Source organism: Corvus kubaryi, unplaced genomic scaffold (assembly GCF_017639235.1).
Source record: "Corvus kubaryi isolate FWS band 111438036 unplaced genomic scaffold, C.kubaryi_AGA036_p1.0 37300, whole genome shotgun sequence".
Classification (NCBI taxonomy): Eukaryota; Metazoa; Chordata; class Aves; order Passeriformes; family Corvidae; genus Corvus; species Corvus kubaryi.
Genome location: NW_024581093.1, coordinates 6,102,801 through 6,119,044, shown reverse-complemented (window position 1 = coordinate 6,119,044; position 16,244 = coordinate 6,102,801). Strand labels below are relative to the sequence as shown.

The 16,244-nt window shown below is 44.6% G+C and overlaps 1 protein-coding gene across 8 annotated transcripts in view; it reads left to right on the top strand.

Annotated features, from left to right (window-relative positions):
• PLEKHG4 (pleckstrin homology and RhoGEF domain containing G4) overlaps positions 1-16,244 on the top strand; it is an 86,648-nt gene that overhangs the window by 24,625 nt on the left and 45,779 nt on the right. For all 8 annotated transcript variants that reach the window (XR_006015895.1, XM_042027303.1, XM_042027307.1 and 5 more), the window contains 5 exons: positions 3,096-3,311; positions 7,143-7,266; positions 8,368-8,461; positions 13,565-13,651; positions 15,432-15,548. Coding sequence is in view for 7 of the 8 variants with exons in the window: in XM_042027303.1 (XP_041883237.1) it covers positions 3,096-3,311; positions 7,143-7,266; positions 8,368-8,461; positions 13,565-13,651; positions 15,432-15,548 (638 nt within the window). In the remaining variant the exon portion in view is untranslated. The remainder of the gene's footprint in view (positions 1-3,095; positions 3,312-7,142; positions 7,267-8,367; positions 8,462-13,564; positions 13,652-15,431; positions 15,549-16,244) is intronic.

Below are 16,244 nucleotides of genomic sequence, written 5' to 3'. Positions count from 1 at the left end.
CCCTTATCTAGCCCCATTAAACCCTCAGAGATATAATTTAGAGATAAAATTATAAAGCAAAGCAAATGTCCTACAAATGGACTCTACCAGCAAGAGGCAGTTCTGTAGGTTAAATTCTCTCTGTCTTGTTGAGGTCATTTTGCTACTATGATTGGAAACTGTGGGTATCTTGCCCACTTTTAAACTATAAATGACGGCAAAGCTTAAGCTGTACTGGGTCAATTCAGATGTGAAGTTCGCACCTCAGCAGCAGTGGGCAGAGGCACAATTTGCTCTGTGTGAGGTGGAGGAGCTTGCTTGTTCCAGCAGATATTGTAGATTATGTCAAAATACATGTTCAGAACTGGGGCATCTGAGTTTGCTGTGTCTGCAGGTTTTTCCTTGTCTCTTAACTCTCTTCCTTTACTTCCAATATCAGTGAGCTTATTTTCTGCACAAATATAGTCTAACTTAGAAAGACTCAGATATAAATAGAAATAAAGTCTGAAGTCAAATGTGAACTGTTTTGAGTTGGTGGCTTAAAATTTACACTGGTTCCATTCACAGATAATATGACTGCTGTTTTTTCCTAATGACTAGCATCTAAATGAAAGTGAATTTTGAAACTTTGGAGCTCTGGAAAGAATTCCTCTATTTTGTGGGTGGAAAATATCTTAATATTCAAGAAATAGGCTGAAAAGCCACACTGGGGCATATTCAGCAGCACCTGTTAGGGTGTTCCATTCCTGCTCCCAGTTACTACCTGATGTTAGCATAGGTGATACTGGTGCTGGGGCAGTTTGCAAGGAAAATGCTAATGTCTCTTTGAAATGCACACAAGCAAATCCTCCTCTACCACTTCCTTAACCTCGGGGAAAGGTGGAACCTGCAAACACGGCAAATTCAGATGTCCCTGTTCTCAATTTGCTTTTAGATGTAATCCTCCGCATTCTACAATTTCCGCTTTAGTGAGTTCCTCCACCCCAGATTGCAAATAACTAACAGTGTTCTTGGGAGAGGCGGCATCTGCAGATCTGAGCTGGGCCTCAGAAACTCAGGGAACAGTTTTGTTTGGGCAAGATGTGCATAGTCTGGAGGCTGCACAGCTCCAGTGAGGTTTCCTGAGGGTTGAAGAGCCCCGGTATCAGAACTGTGTGTGGTGGGCCGAGCAAAATGCTTCTCTCCTACCTTTTGGGAGCTGCTACCTCATTCCTAAGAGATATATCCAAGGCAGGAGTGTCATGTACATTTATGTATTTCTCTTGCCCTGGTGTGTAACGTATGTGGAACACACCTATCTATGTTCCCTTTTTTATCCTCTTTAAATTTCACCTTTTGGTCCTCTTTGCAGGCTTTTGTCATTTAATGCAGATCCCTTTACTACAAGTTGTGTGGTTCTGCTTATTGCCAGGCCTTACAGCTCATTGATAAGGTGATTCCGTGTTCTGCTAAAAGATCTACTAGCTTTTAACGTGAAATCTTTGGGCACAACTTCCATGACTCTGTGATACCCTTTCTGCAGGAGATCAGTGCCCCTCTAAAACGCTGCTTCAGGAGGATGTAGCAGTGTTGTCCAAAGTGGATGACCTCTTGCACCATTGGGAAGTGGAGGCTGAGGTAGCCCTAGGAACAGAGTGGGGCTCTAGTGTGGCCCAGCACTGGGCACAGCCCTGAAGCTGTCACAGCAGCTTATGTGGCTGTATGCAGCAGATGCCAAGCTGGGTCCCAGGGATGTTCCTCAACCAGGGGTGTTACCAAAGAGGAATGAGCAGCTATTCTGTCATGACCTCGATGGTGCAGAGTCCTGGAGCTCCTCCTAGTTTCCCCCCACTGTTGGGTAATTTGGTGCAGTGAGCCATGCTGCTCAGGGCACTTCTCTCACCCATTGTAGCAATTTTGAAAGTAGTTCGGGCTAAGCCTCAACCTGTAAATCTCCTTCACTGCTAAAACTTGTATTGAAAGCCACTTCAAGGACTGCTTTGTTCCTGGTCCTGCTCTTTAATGAAGTATTGGAATCTGTTAGTAAATAAACTGAGTCAAGTGTCAACATTGTTGATGCAGCAGGAAGGTAGGATGCTTGAAGTAAATTTTAAGTAGCAATTAAAATGTCTGACTTCATAGCAAGCAAATAAATATTCCACTCTTATTCTCCTGAAGAAAGGTTGATATTTTTGTTGGTAGATACTGAAGTGTCAGGATTTGCAGTGAAGTATAGCCTTTTATTTAGTACAGCTTTCAGCAAACACCGGGATAGCCTAGTTCTGTACTTAGGGTGCTAAACATGTGTGCTTGAAGATGTGCTGTTAGCTTCTTATGATGTTGGGAAATGGGGAATAATACTTCTTACACAGTGGGTAGATAACTTTTTTTTTTCTTTCCAGATAATCTTACATGAAAATTGAATCTTGATAGAACTAGTCTTAGTTTCCACGTAATAGCCAAGATACTTAATTTTAGAATTAACTGATTCTGATAACTTGTACTTTAGAGCTGAAGTGTCAGACAAAGGAAGCATTTTGTGCAGTTTTTGAGCAGGAGCTGGTTGGTGTAATCATCCTGTCCTTCAGTGCTTTGAAATGGATTTCTGACTTTCACATTGTGTTAATTAAAAAAGTCTGGACTAGGAGAACAAGGTCTCTTTGGCTAATTTCCAGCTGATTTGTCAGCCTCCAGTTGACTTCATGTTTTCAGGAACTAATCTGGAAGTGGTGTTGGGGGAGTAATTCTGCTCCGATGGAGTAGCCCTCCCTGTTAGAAGCTGGTTTATCACTTCAGCATGCTCAGATTGTTGGAGCTCAGCCAGGGACTTGCACTGTGCCAGACTTCCAGGCTGTGAGCAGACATGTACTGCTTGAAGTGTTACCTTTAAAAAGGACTTTGACTACAGTAATCCTGATCTGAATCGAGCTTTTGTACTTTGCAAACTTCACAATAAATTGGTTTCTTTTTTTAGAATTACAGTAGTATTAATGTTATAACCAGTTTTGGAGTGTGCATGCTGCTGGCATGAGGGCTGGAGGAGCTGCAGAGTGCTGGGTCCCTCCCCAGTCTGGTGCTTACCTGGGACCTTTCGGGTGGAGCTTTGCTTGAGCTTCTGTTTGTTGCTTGTCTTACAGAGATGGTGTTAGAAGAGACAGAGATGAGAAAAGAGGCAACTGGCACAGGTGTGTTGAAACCAGTGAGTAAAATCAGTGCCCTGGAGGAAACTTCACCACTTGTTACTCCCCCAACATCCCCAACTTCTGGAACTGCCTGGGGTGGTCAGTTTGCACCTACCATAGTCAAGGATGTGAACCCAGAACTGCTCAGGAGTGGAGTTGCCTACCTGCCTGGTGAGTAGCTGAGCCAGAAAGTGTCTTGGAAATGTGGTTTGTAGGAGGGCAAGGGAGATGAGCCTCCTTTTGCAGCACTGGAGACTGGTTCCAATTCTATTTCTTTCACCCCAAACCTCTTCAGAAGTTACACTTCTTGAATCCTCTGAAGTTTCCGAATGGGCAGGACAGGAAGTAGAACTTCCCTGCCATTAGAGTAATGTTAATTTGCTCTCAGGAGTCTCAAAATGTTAACCAAGCGTGTATGAGTCAGAAATGCCAAATCTGTGGGCTCATACCAGGAGTTCAAAAAGAAAAGAGTGAGGGTGCAGCTAATGATGGGCTGGTGGGCCTGACATCAGACCTGGTCAGAGGAATAGAAACTTGATTCACTTGGTAGATAATTAAAGGATAGGAATGTAGAAGATGCTCTTTGACAGGACTCTTGAAAACCAGTTTTATTCTTGGTAATTAGAAGTTTGGTTGATTAAATGTAGCTACCTAGATATAATAGATTTTTAGAAAACATTTGATTTCATGACACAGAGAGTTGAAAGGAATATCCCAGTGAAGCAGATGAGCAATGTGTCGGATGAACGATATTGTAGCCAAACAGCAGATGACAAAACTAACTATCAAGGGAGGACTTCCCAGAATTATTCTGCCAAAATCAGGTTGTAGGTCAAATGTTATTCAGTGTTTGCATCTGATAGAGCAATGAGTATCAAATAGCTGCAGATAAAATTTCTGCATGGGGCAAATATTGGCAGAGGAGTGAACAAAGCTGAGGCTGTTGGACTGAGCAGCCAGCATTGCTTGGTGTACAGGGCCCGCACAAGACGTCTTTGTGTTTAACCAAACATGAAGTAAAGCAGAGGAAGTAAGACCTACCTGTCTAGTGAGAAACAGCATTTGGCAGCTCTGTGTAAGGAGCCCCTGTGGGCTTGTCCTTCCCAAGCCAGCGAGAAGGTTTTTTGGTGTGCGGCAGGAGGAACTGCATTTGATCAGCTCAGGAACCACGTATGAGTTGAAAATTGGGCAGAAGGCCCAAGCTCAGAGAAGAGGTCAGGCAGACCTGTGCAGTGTGGCTGAGTTGGGAAGAAGAGCAGAAGGGCAGCACAGGCATCTCCCAGGTGGTGCTGGGTCTGCAAGACCCATTTTGACCTCACATGTGTAAAGGGGAGGAGACGACTATACAGATTAAGAGACTGATTTTTGCCTCTGTTGGTGATGCCTTTCAAATAGTTTGGGCTGTGGTATAAAAGGAAATGGTAAATATTGGAGGTGGTGCAGAGAAGGGTGACAGCCCTTTCTTGTAACCAAACTGGGTGTCTAATGGCAAGAGACTGGAAGGTTGTTTATCTCACAGGATGATTGAGAAAGAGGTGCAATCACCTTTGTGCCAGGAAGGAAGAAGGGAGTTAAATCTTCCCAGTTTCTGGAAGAAGGTGAAATGGAAAACCAAGGGCATGGCAGAATTGTGGTACATTCATATGTGTAACTTTGCATTAGGAGATGAATTGTTACAATAAATTCCAAAGGAGGATTTTTAATCATCTGGTCTGCTGATCAGGTTGGACATTCTTATATATAACAGCCCAAAAAATTACAGGATTAGAGAGGGTCTTTCAGAGAAGCTCACAGTCCATGCTGTTGCAAGAGCCTGACCATGTTACCTAACACTCCCTTTGTCACAGATTCTTATCATAATGTACCACTGTTAAATGAGGCAAAAGCATTTGAGTATGTGATGAAGGGATGTGCCCTTCTAATGCCCAGAAGAAGCAAGGATTTGGTTTGGTACTGCTTCCAAGGAAGTTTTTCTCTAGGGAAGGAATTGTGTTTCCTGTAAAAGCAGTATCAGATTTGATTGACCTCTCTGCCCCTTTGGGGTTTCAGTGGGCAATCCTCACACCTGAGGGAATGTACTGACCACTCAGTTAAATGCTTTATGTTAGTCAGTGGTAATGACACAGTAATTGCATTAGAAAGAATAACTTTTGTAATGAATGGTAAATAAAAGCTAATTAGTGAACTGGTAGCTGATGGAGTTAGACGAAACTGCCAGGATAGTTTCAGTTCTGGGTTCTGCTCCTGAATGATCTAGGTTATGCCGCTGTTGAAGACCTAGCCCTGGTGGCTGTAGTTGCTTTTTTTGACCTGGTCAGGCAATTCCAAGATTACTATATGGAAGTTCAAGGTTTAATCAAGTTCTGGTGATACCCAACCTGCCTGATGGACAGAAGATGTTGCTTCAGAGTTAAAAAGCTTTTACTGAGCATGGTTATTGAGCCATTTTTCCAGTAATTGAGGGCTTTGCTATTTTATTTTGTGATGGTCCCCTTAGCTTATGAAACAAATTACATTAACAAGCTTTTTAAAATTTCTTTCCAGCTTTTTGATTATGCAGCATCCAGGCTACAGTATTTCAGGAGTAATAAAAGTTGTCCTGAATCACACTGATGATGAAAGATTTTTATTAGCAAGAGAAAGCCTGTGCCTAGTTTTGGTCCCTGGGAGGAAGAAAGCCCTGCTTCAAAATGGTGTCCATCTGTGTCTGTGGCACTTACTCGAGTCATGTCCTAGTGACAGATTGAGATCACACCGGGGCAGCTTTCCATGCTTGGGGCTGTCCATCTGTGTCTGTTTTACCTGTCAGCTCACATGCTTGTCCCTGGGATGGGGGAGAGAGGTAGTCCAGGACAGTATCTCCTGTGGTAGCAAGAGTTCAGGAGAGGAAGAAACAGCTTTCTCTAGGCCTCTGGTTTTGTCTTGTGCTTGGGATTTCTGACACACACACCCCCCTCCATCCTTCCTTATACAGTTTGTATGACAGGATATGGCTCCTGTTCTTGTGAAATACTTTTCACACAAGAGCAGTGTTGTACCTCCTGTTCTCCAAATCACTCACCTTCCCAGTTGCTTGAGCAGGCTCACTGCAGGCACTGCCTGATTTGGAGTCTCAGAGGCAGTTCTGGCTTTCCAATGTGGTGTGTCCACCTGTTCTTTATCCTGCTTTTGCATCTGGAGAAGAGGCTGGACATAATTCCAGATGTGGCACTGTTAGGTCCTTTTCCTCCTGTGGTAAGCTATGACTTTGGGCTTTTGGAAAATGGGTGGCAGAGAAGCATTGTCCTTCCTGGCTAACTGAAGCAGAGGGATTTCTCCTTCTTCAGTGTATCGCAACTCAACTGGGTTGCCCATACTGTGCTCTATCTATTCCCTGGGCACTGAGCAAGCTCTGCACGTAATGAAAGCCTGGCACTGACTCTGCCCTTGTCAGAGCTGTAGGCAGGCAGGAGTGTGCTCCTGGGCTGTCCTCTCTGCAGCCTCTGAGGAGGAGCTCTGGGCTCCTGCTCCAGGGCTTTGCTTCAAGGAGATGCCTGGTTCTGTTCTCCGCTCAGCCTGCAGCATGTGCCCAGTCTCGTTACATGGTGCATGTTCTGCAGACCTGTCTGTGTTCTCTCACCTGACAGCGATGTGAAGGTGAGATTCTGTATCTTGAGTTTATGAGATGCTTGCTTTTCTCAAGATTGCGTTATTAGACAACTTCAGCCATATTTATGAAGAATGTATGTTTGGGTAAAGGACAGCAGTCCAAATTTAACACTACCATGAGAGAAAGACAAGCTGAGCTCATCTGCTTCACTCCAGGGCAGCATTTGGGTACTTTGGAAATGTGTTTATAGCCTCCTACCATCTGCGGCATATACAGAATCATACATATTGAGCTCTGTGGAGGATTTCCAGGAAGGTGGTGGGGTCTTAGTGGGAGAATATGAGGCATACACACCTGGAACCAGGCTCTGTTGAATTACTTGTGTCATTTCCACCCCTGCTCTCTTTTTACAGGTACAAGAGACAAATCAGGACGTGCAGTGGCCATAATAACGACAAGGAACAGAGCCTGGTTAAACCCCCACTGCAATACCACTGAGCTTGTACGCCTTCTTCTGTACTTGCATAGCATCCCAAGGTTTGTGATGCTCTTGGGCTGACAGGGCAGACAGCTGCTGCCCTGTCTACTCTGCCTTTCAGGGAGGTGGGAATTGAGGCAGGAATGGAAAGAGGTTGACTTTCTTGGCCTAGGAACTTGGTCCAGACAGTCCTGAAATTACACAGGTGGCAGTCTTCTGCTAGGGTGAACAAGCTTGTGTTGAGCAAGCACTTTACCTGTTCTGTATATGCCTTGCCCACATGGTGTGATAGAATTTGGTGTGTACTGAATGTTTTCATGTGTTGCCATGAATCTAAGCCATTCTTGCTATCCTTCATTAGTTCAGAAAATGGGATTTGGGAGCTATCATGGGGCAGTCATGCAGCAGCTCTGTGATAGTGTTGTGACATGGTATTTTAGGGCCAGGCCTCCATGCTGAGAGGGAGGGAGGATCTGCAAGGGTTGAGAGTCTGTCTTGATGACTGGCTGAAAATTGGTTTTGGAGTCTGCAGGCTGGAGTTTGCTGCAGCTGCTCTTCCTCTCACTATGACAGGCTCTTCTTCCTCAGCTCATCACTTTTAGGTGATTAAATAAGAAGAGGTAAAGCTAACTCTCTGATACTGATTTTTTTTTTTTTGAAGCCTTTAAACTATTTATAAGGGGAGCAGGCTTAACTCATGAGAAAGTTTCTGCAATTTGTACTTTGCTTCATATGCTTCTCCCTTCAAATCTGATTCTGGGTGAGATAGGCATTGGGTCTGCTCCAGACTGGCTGCTCTTCTGAAGCAGTGAGGCTGAAACCAAGCTTGTCCCTGAACACAATTAGGAAGGACTGGTTTTCCTGTGTGGATTATCCAGTGGGCATCAGCACCCTTGCCATCAGTGACACATATTCTAGGAATAGGAAAAATGGGAAATTGGGTGGAAGTCACAGAATCATATGGCAAAGGTAAAAATTGAGCAATTGGTTGGTCGTTTCTGTGTATTTATCTTGTTTAGGAGAAGGTGGCCAGTTTGTTCCTGTTATTACAAAGCCATAATGTACTGGTTTTTTCACCCTGCCATGACTACAGGTTGTTTCCATAGTCTTGTTAATTTTCATTGGTGACAAAGGTGACCTTTTTATCTTTGTCCTTGCAGACCAGAATGTCAGGCTTTGGGTCTCACTGTTCTTGTGGACGCTCGTCGCTGTTTACCCGTTCCTGCTCTCTTCAAGGCATTCAGCACATTGCAGGTGAGCCTCGAGCTTGGGCAGAGGAGCACTGGCTGGCTTGCTGTCGTGGTTGGATGTTGCATCTCCATCTGCTGCTTATGTATCCTTCTGCCACCTGGCTTTCAGTTGTCTTTGGGAGGTGGAGATACGCACCCAACCCTGCTTTAGGAGGATGACCTGGACTTGCCAGACTGCAGACAAAGCAAAAGACCTAAGCAAGTCTGAGTTAGGGGAGAACACCCCTCCCCACCCTTCCAAATTTGCTTTCATCTCAATGCTGAGAACAGCCCATACCCAAGTCTCAATGCTGTCATGAATTATCCTGCTTGGAGATGTTGTCCCCTGCACTGAGGGGCTGTGTGAAATGTGCAGGGATTTTTGCCTGCCAGAGAAGGGAGGAAGAGAGGCCTCTGCCTGCTGCCATGGGTAGGGAAGGACACTACTTAACCATGCCAGGTGGAAAAGCACGTGCAGCTGTTAATGTGGCTGTCGGTGAATGATTAGAATCGGACGTGCTGTAACTCTGTATTGCTTCAGGTCAAAGGCTTTCATATCAGTCATTTGGGAAGCCAGTGGGTTGTATTTCCCCCCCCCTCCCAGATAGGAACTATCTGCTGCTGCTGCCAGCGAGATGCTGGGTTGTAGCGATGACTAATCTTGTTTAAGCAGGTGTTCCTTTTAAATCAGAGCTTAGGTCTCTTAGGATTCAAACTCTGCAAACTGGAACAGGGCAATGTTTTAATGAAGCTGATGTCTGTGGTTTATATGCTTCAGTGCCACATCTGAGAGTTGAGTCTGACTCAGAGGTCTGTTCTCCTGCTTCCTGGGCTGGGTGGAGCTGTGAGCTCTATCAGCATGCTTATTCTCTGTGGGGAAGGAGTAATCTGGTGCCCTGCTCAGTTCTGCAGAGGTAACAAGCAAATACATTCTCTTTCATGCTGTGCCCACGTGGCAGTGGGCTTGTTAAAGCTTTAGAGCATTTCACTGTCCATGTAAGTTGCATGGCAGTCTTAGTGGCCTGATTTGGAAATCAGCAACATGTTCTGGCTGTCTCAGTTCTCATACAAGCATGGTAATAATGCCATTTTAACCTTAAGTTTCCCCTCTAAACTGAGGGAGTGGGGAAGCTTTTTGCTGTGCTATGATGGCTGTTTGGCTCTGAGCACCTCGTTACCAGGGTGGTGCTACAGTTATTTAACAGAGTTTAATGTGCTGCAAGACAGTTTGCTGGATCTGAGTGTGTGCTCCAGGTAACAGTGACTGACAGAGGCTGATTACTCTGCTTATGTTTCTTTGATCCTTACACTGACTCTTCCGAAGACACTGTAAAGGAGACCTGTTTATGTAGCTCATCACCTAGTTAGGGCACAGGACTGACTAATCCCTGGCTCCTCTGAGCATTTGGAGATCCTCAGCATTTACTCCATGATCCTATGGCAATGTTCTCCTCTGCTCTGGAGCAAGGATAGAGTAATACAGAAAACTGAGTGTAACTGCAGTGAGGCAAGCTAAGTGTTTCAGAGTGCAGCAGGGTTTGCCTGGCCAGTGACTGCGCTGAGGCACAGACTGTGTGTTATGCCTCTAAGGTTACAGAGCAGATCACCTCCTTGGGGTCCTTTCTGAAATCACTTACACATCTCAGTGTCTCTTACCTCTAGAGCTCATTTCTCTGCTGTCCTGCACTTTCCTTATCCAGGATTTTATTTACATAATTTCTGTGAAGCCTACTATGATAATGTGCTGGAATCTGTTAAATGTTGAGGTCCCGTATTGCTTGTTCAATTCTGAATGGCTGTTTTCCTCTTAACCCAGCAGTGGGAAGCACTGCTTCACAGAGGGGAAGCACAGATGGGATGCCCTAATGCAGAGTCCCTTCCTGCTTGGATCTGTTAAGCCTAGAGAGACTCTTGGGGAGCAAAGGCTCCTGGATCAAGATCCATCAGCCTGAGGAAATCCTTTTTCCACTTTCTCCATCTTTCCAGAATGAATGCATGATTGGAATTAAATGGTAGTAGACAACTTTGGGTGCTTGCAGATTAGTTTTCCCTGCAGCACTAGGAGTCTGTCAGTTGCTCTGTCCAGAACAACCTGGTAAACTGGTGGGAACTTGTCCTCTCTGCCTTCAGGGTAGGGGCAATTGCATTCTGCAAGAATTTTTTTTCCCCTTCTTTTTAGAATATTGCGTGGCTGGAAAATCTTTCTGTCCCAGACAGCAGCCGGAGCAGAGGGAGCGGGGCAGAATAAAAAGCTGCTGCAGAGCTAACTCAGGAAGAAACAGGAGGAACTCTGGCAGCTCTGTGCAGAGGTGAAGGGAAGTGCACAGTGTGTGCATGTTGCAGGAATAGATCATGCTTGTTCCTGTGGGAAACTGCGTAATGATGCTTTGGAGCAAGGATTTTTGCAGGGGTAATGCTGTAATGTTTGGTTACAGGTTGTCACCAGTAAGCCGTGTGCTGGGGGGCCTCTTAAGAGGAACTTTGCTACTCAGTGCTAGGCTGATCCCTTGCTCAGTGAGCAGGCAGGGCGTGGACAATGGAATGTGTGCACTGGCCTTCAGTGAGCAGGTATCTGTGGGATTTCCCTCTGCCTGAGTCTTAATAGAGTGAGATTCTTTCGAATTTTCCATATCAGTGCAAAGGCTTAATCCTGTAATAGGCTGTGTTTGTGTGTTGAATTGGAAAGAGTCAGTTTAGCATTTGAAAGCAGAGAAGTTCTGTGCAAACCTCTCTGTTCAAGAGGTGTACTTGCATTGTCACTTAGTGCAGAAGTACAGAGGACCTTGGTCTCATGCTAAAGACCAGAGAACTCCTGCTACTCCATTAGGGTGGTCACTTTGAGACTGACTGAGGTGTCAAACACAAACCTGCGCAAACATTCCTGGCAGCCTGTGCTTCAGGCTGTGCCAGTGTTGTTAAGTCTGGCCATGGGTTTCCATTTGGGGCAGGAAGCCAGAAAACTTGAACTTCAGTCTGAGAAACACTGAAGAAAGTATCTAATTCTCTTTAAAAAGAAGAATAATAAAAAGATTTATATTTACCTTGATGCTTTCTGAACTCCTATTGATGCCCCTCTATTCTGTGCTGTCCACACTGTACCTATTTTGGGAGGTGAGGAGTTCACTTAGATGTGTGGAACTCTTGTTTCTTTGCTTCCATATAGTTGGTTTTGTTAGCAAAGGTGGTAAGAGATTGTGCATAAAGCTGCAGGAAACCTTCCTCAATTAGCATCCTGCTGTTTCCAGCTCTGCTTATCTCCTGAGATGCTCCTGGTAAACTGTTTAAGTCTTTGGATTGCTCCATCAGTGCTAGATGAGACTGACTTCAGCTATTAAATTAAAAAAATATGTTGAAAAGTACTTGATTTCTTTGGAAATAAAATTTCTTCTTGAGTTGGAAAACCCTGAACTTTTCCCTTGACAGCTTTATTTGTGAATAGTTTTTCAGTTTCTATTTTCAGTAGTAACAAACAAACAAATGAGTGTTTTGGCTGTTGTGGTAACCTCTTGTTACGCTATCACTACCTTTATCCCTCACTCAGATTGCACATCTCGTGACTATTGGAGTAGAAGAGGGATTGTGTAAGAAAAAAATTAGTTTAGTACCATCATCAGTCTTGAAGCTGTGTCCAGTCTTCATCCTTCAGTACTTTCTAGCAGATAAATTCAGAGCTGGTGATACAGCTGTGTTACCTCCCCATCCTCTCTTCAGTATTTCTCTTTTGCAGCCTAATTACACAATAAATCCTTTTTGGCCTTCTGATCAGTGTTCAAATAACAGAGAAAGTGTGAATAATTCACTTTGGAGAAATTTGAGACAATTTAGAAACCTCTCATGGTTTTGGAAGGTGTTTCAGTTGGGATTTTTTTGCTGCCTGTTGAAAAGGATCGTGGTTTAGGACTGGGTGAGGGAAAGGTCTTTTTCATCTGTTCTGGAACCTCTGCTGCTGCTGCTTTCACTTGCAGAATTTGGGCTCCTTGTGTTGGCATTGTTTCTTAATTGCTGAACTGGACCCAGTGTCAGGTTAGGTCATTCAGTCTCTGCTGAATGTTATGTCTAACCAGCATGAGAGAACATTTGCTAACAGGCCATATGAAATTTCAGAGTTACATACTAGGCTGTACAGGATTTAAGAAATATGAAAGTTAAAACCTAAGCCATCAGTCCACTTGCCTCTATACTCTGGCTCTGCTGCTCCTGGCAGATATTTAACCCTACACACTGCTGGAGCTGTTTATTTAAACAGGTTTCCTTTGCTGTTGTGGCCTGCTGTGTGGCAGGTTCCTTGCAGCTTGAGTGACACCAGAAAGGATTTGTTGCTTGACAATTCCTGAGATCTTTGCAGAGACAAAGACTGTGTAGGAGACATTGAAATGGAATGGCTCTTGTTTAACTATGAGGCACAGCAGCTTAAATGGCTCTTCTTGCTTTCCTGGTCCGGGCATCATATGTAGTGAGCCCTGTCTCCATGGTCTGAATCTTTCTGCCATGTTTCCCTCTTCCTACTGTTGCTCTCTCTGCCTGTTTCTCACTTCCCTGTAGAATGCTTCTATAATTGGAGAGCTGCTTCTGGATCACTGAGTTTGAACTACAGCTGCCAGACATCCCTTGTATTTGGAATTTGTCAGTTTAACAGTAGAAACAGGATGCAAGTACTTGATTGTAAATTGGCAGTAAGTGGAGACAAGACAAAGTTTTTGGCACTGGGCAGGGGTGGAGGGGGGAAAGCCACTTCCTTTCGTTTAGGTGAAGTAACCAGGAAAGTATCAGGAAAAAGCTTGGACACAGAACATGGGTTTTGGTTTTGGGTTTCTTTTGCTTCTGTTTTTTTTTCCCCTTGACTCACTTCCCTGTGCAGAAGGCAGAGCTTTTTTAGTACAGCCAACACCTCACCTTTTCCACTGCATTCTTAAATATTACGGGACTAGTTGACCTGAAGCAAACTACCTTAAAGACATCACCTTGGTACCCTGTAGACTGGCCTTCCTTAATTTCTGGTGCCTGCCTTCTAGGCTTTGTAGATGCCTTTGAAGGATGAATTGCAATCTTGTGTATGAACCTGGGGTAATACATTCTCTGTAGTATCCAAGGCAGATCAGTAATGGATTTGTGCTCTGTTCTGTTGTAGGACATGAATCCTCACTGTATTCATGGAGTACTGCTTCTGGTTGAAAGAGATCTGACTTTTCGGATGGAGAAGCCACCAGGAGGACAGGTAATGAAACCATGTATCTGGGGTTTGCTGGGCCACTCTTGCTATCTCTTATTTAATTCTCCAGAAGCAAATTCCCTGTCATTGATGTATGTTTATTCACACATGAAATCTCTGTAGATGTCCTCTGTGTTTTGTGGTCATGGTCTCTTATGGGTGTGATATTTACTGGGTTGTAGTGTTTATGTGAGCTGAACAGATCCCTGTCATGCTCTGTTTATTGCCCCATCCATCAGTGACATTTGCACCACATTTACATCAATCTGCTGGGGACTCAAGACACAGGGTTTGTTGGGAGCATGGATAAGTGTATGGAGGAGCCCTGCACAATTTGCTAGGGATGCTTTTCATGTTCTCCTATTAACAATAAATGCGTGGTCAAGAAGAGATCACATTAGGCTAAATCCTGAACTCCACCTTTGAAGGTGCTTGTTGCTTTCCTGGCTTTTGCATCTCTCCTGTTTCCTCTCTTCATACCTGCTGCTGCCAGTGGCTGAGAGACTTCTGCAAGAAGAAGATGAGATTGGCATTTGTGTGAGGTTCCCTTTGTAGCCAAAATGTCTGGAAAGACTAACAGGAGGGAAAGTTACCACAACATCACTGAACTCCCCCACTACAAGTAAAACTGTCTTGGTATTCTATGGCTGTATAAGAAATGTGGGCTCCGAGCCACTCTGTGGTGAGTGAAGAGGATCAGATTTCATCTTAGTCCTCTCCCTCTGCTCCAAGACTGCTGCAAGCTACAAGAGTGGACTGAAATTCTGTGCCTGCTAAAACTCTGTAGGCTACAGAGTAGGCCTGGACCTCCTTTTTGGCTCCTGTGGATGAAGATGTTGTGATAGGCATCAGGTTTGCTGTGTGTGTCGTGTGGTGTCCCAAAAGGCTAAAGAATAACAAATGCTATTAGTCCATTTCCTTATTGCCCCCATGTGGAAGAATTCAGAGTCAGAATGGGGGCTGCAGGCATGTGCATGCAGGGAGAGCTACAGAAGACATTAAACACATTGAACAAACACAAAGAGTGTAGGAGGGAACACAGGAAAGGCTAATAAAGACAAGGGCATACAGGAGGAATTGGAAGCATCATCACAATTTTGTAAGGAGGTGGAAACTTTGTATTGTGTGTGTGGGAGTTAAATGTCTGCACCTGAGTTTGTGTCTGGGCTGGCTTCCATGTACCTGCAGGAGCACTTGTTGCTCTGGTGAGTGTAGATATGCTCTGAGGTCCTACAGACTTGCAGAAGGCAAGTTACCTGTGTCAAGATCCAAGAAACTCTTGGAACAAATAGCTGCTTTGATGAGTGGAGAGTTGAGGGCAGGGCAGAGGCTGCTCTGTTAGACTCTTTTTCTAGGAAGTGAGATGGGGAAGCTGGGGGCTGGATTTAACCTCCCAGATTCTCCAAACAGATGCAAATCGCAGCACAACTGTGGGAACATACGAGGGAGTTGCTATGCTTACACCGGGAGGTACTGGCTCTGGAGAAGGCAGGCTGCTGCCAGACTCCCATCACAGATGTTCTGCCTGGTGAAACAGCATGTTGTGGCCTGCATTCCTTCAGGGTTCGCCCACTGAGCTGTTCAACAAGCTGGTCTAAGATTGAATTGGGGTTTTTTTCCCCTTCATATTGTAGTGATAATGCAGGTACACATTGCATGCTGTGCTTCTGTGCAAGATAGATAAAGAAATGATGGATTCTACCTTTTGTTAACCTTCCCCTCCTCCTCCAGTACTCACACCCTAACAGAAGTGTGCTTTTTTCTTTTCCTTTCTATTCCTGTGCAGTTTGAACTTCTCACCTCCATGAAATCCCTCCATAAGCACATAGACAGCTCACAGCTGCCTGTAGAGCTGGATGGGACCTTCCCGTACTGCCACCAGGACTGGCTAAGCTTCCGCAGGGTGAGTAGGATGTCTCGTGTGCTTTGGTGTCTGAGAGAAGCAATGGCATGGTAACAGATGGGAACAAGAGGAACCTGTCAACAGCTGAACCTACAAGCATTAAAAGACAATGTTCCTGCAAAGCTGTGAATGCAAATGAATCTCTGTTGTCAAAAAAATGCTAATACTGTCTTCATAAGAAGGGTACACACTGTGGCCTATTGGCATGACTGCAGGAACTAAAATTTTAGGTTTTTACTCATCTGCTTGAACTGCATTAATTTTTTCGTGCCTTCAAAATATGGTCAAATCTGGAATGGAATCCGGTTTTGTCGTGGTGTGCAGTGGCTCTTGAGTTATACTCCGAGGATTAAGGACAGACATCTGAAACTAATGTCAGGAGAAGGTGTTAGTATCATGTTGCCATTGGACTAACAATGAAGAACTTGAGTGAAGTAACAAGAATTAAATATTTTTTGTTTTGGAGCAAGTTCCCCAGATCAAGCTATTATTTTGTTAATAAAATCTGCAGTCCTTGCAAGAGCAAGGCGTGGAAGTTCCTGATAATCAGTTCAGAATTCTTCTTCTAGGAATAACTTTTACTTCAAGCAGCAGGGTACGTGCAGACTGCCAGAAGCCTGCAGAGGGTAGCATCCATGGTACCAGTACCTGTCCTGGGTTGCAGTGTATTCTATTACCATCCCCATCAGCTGTTAA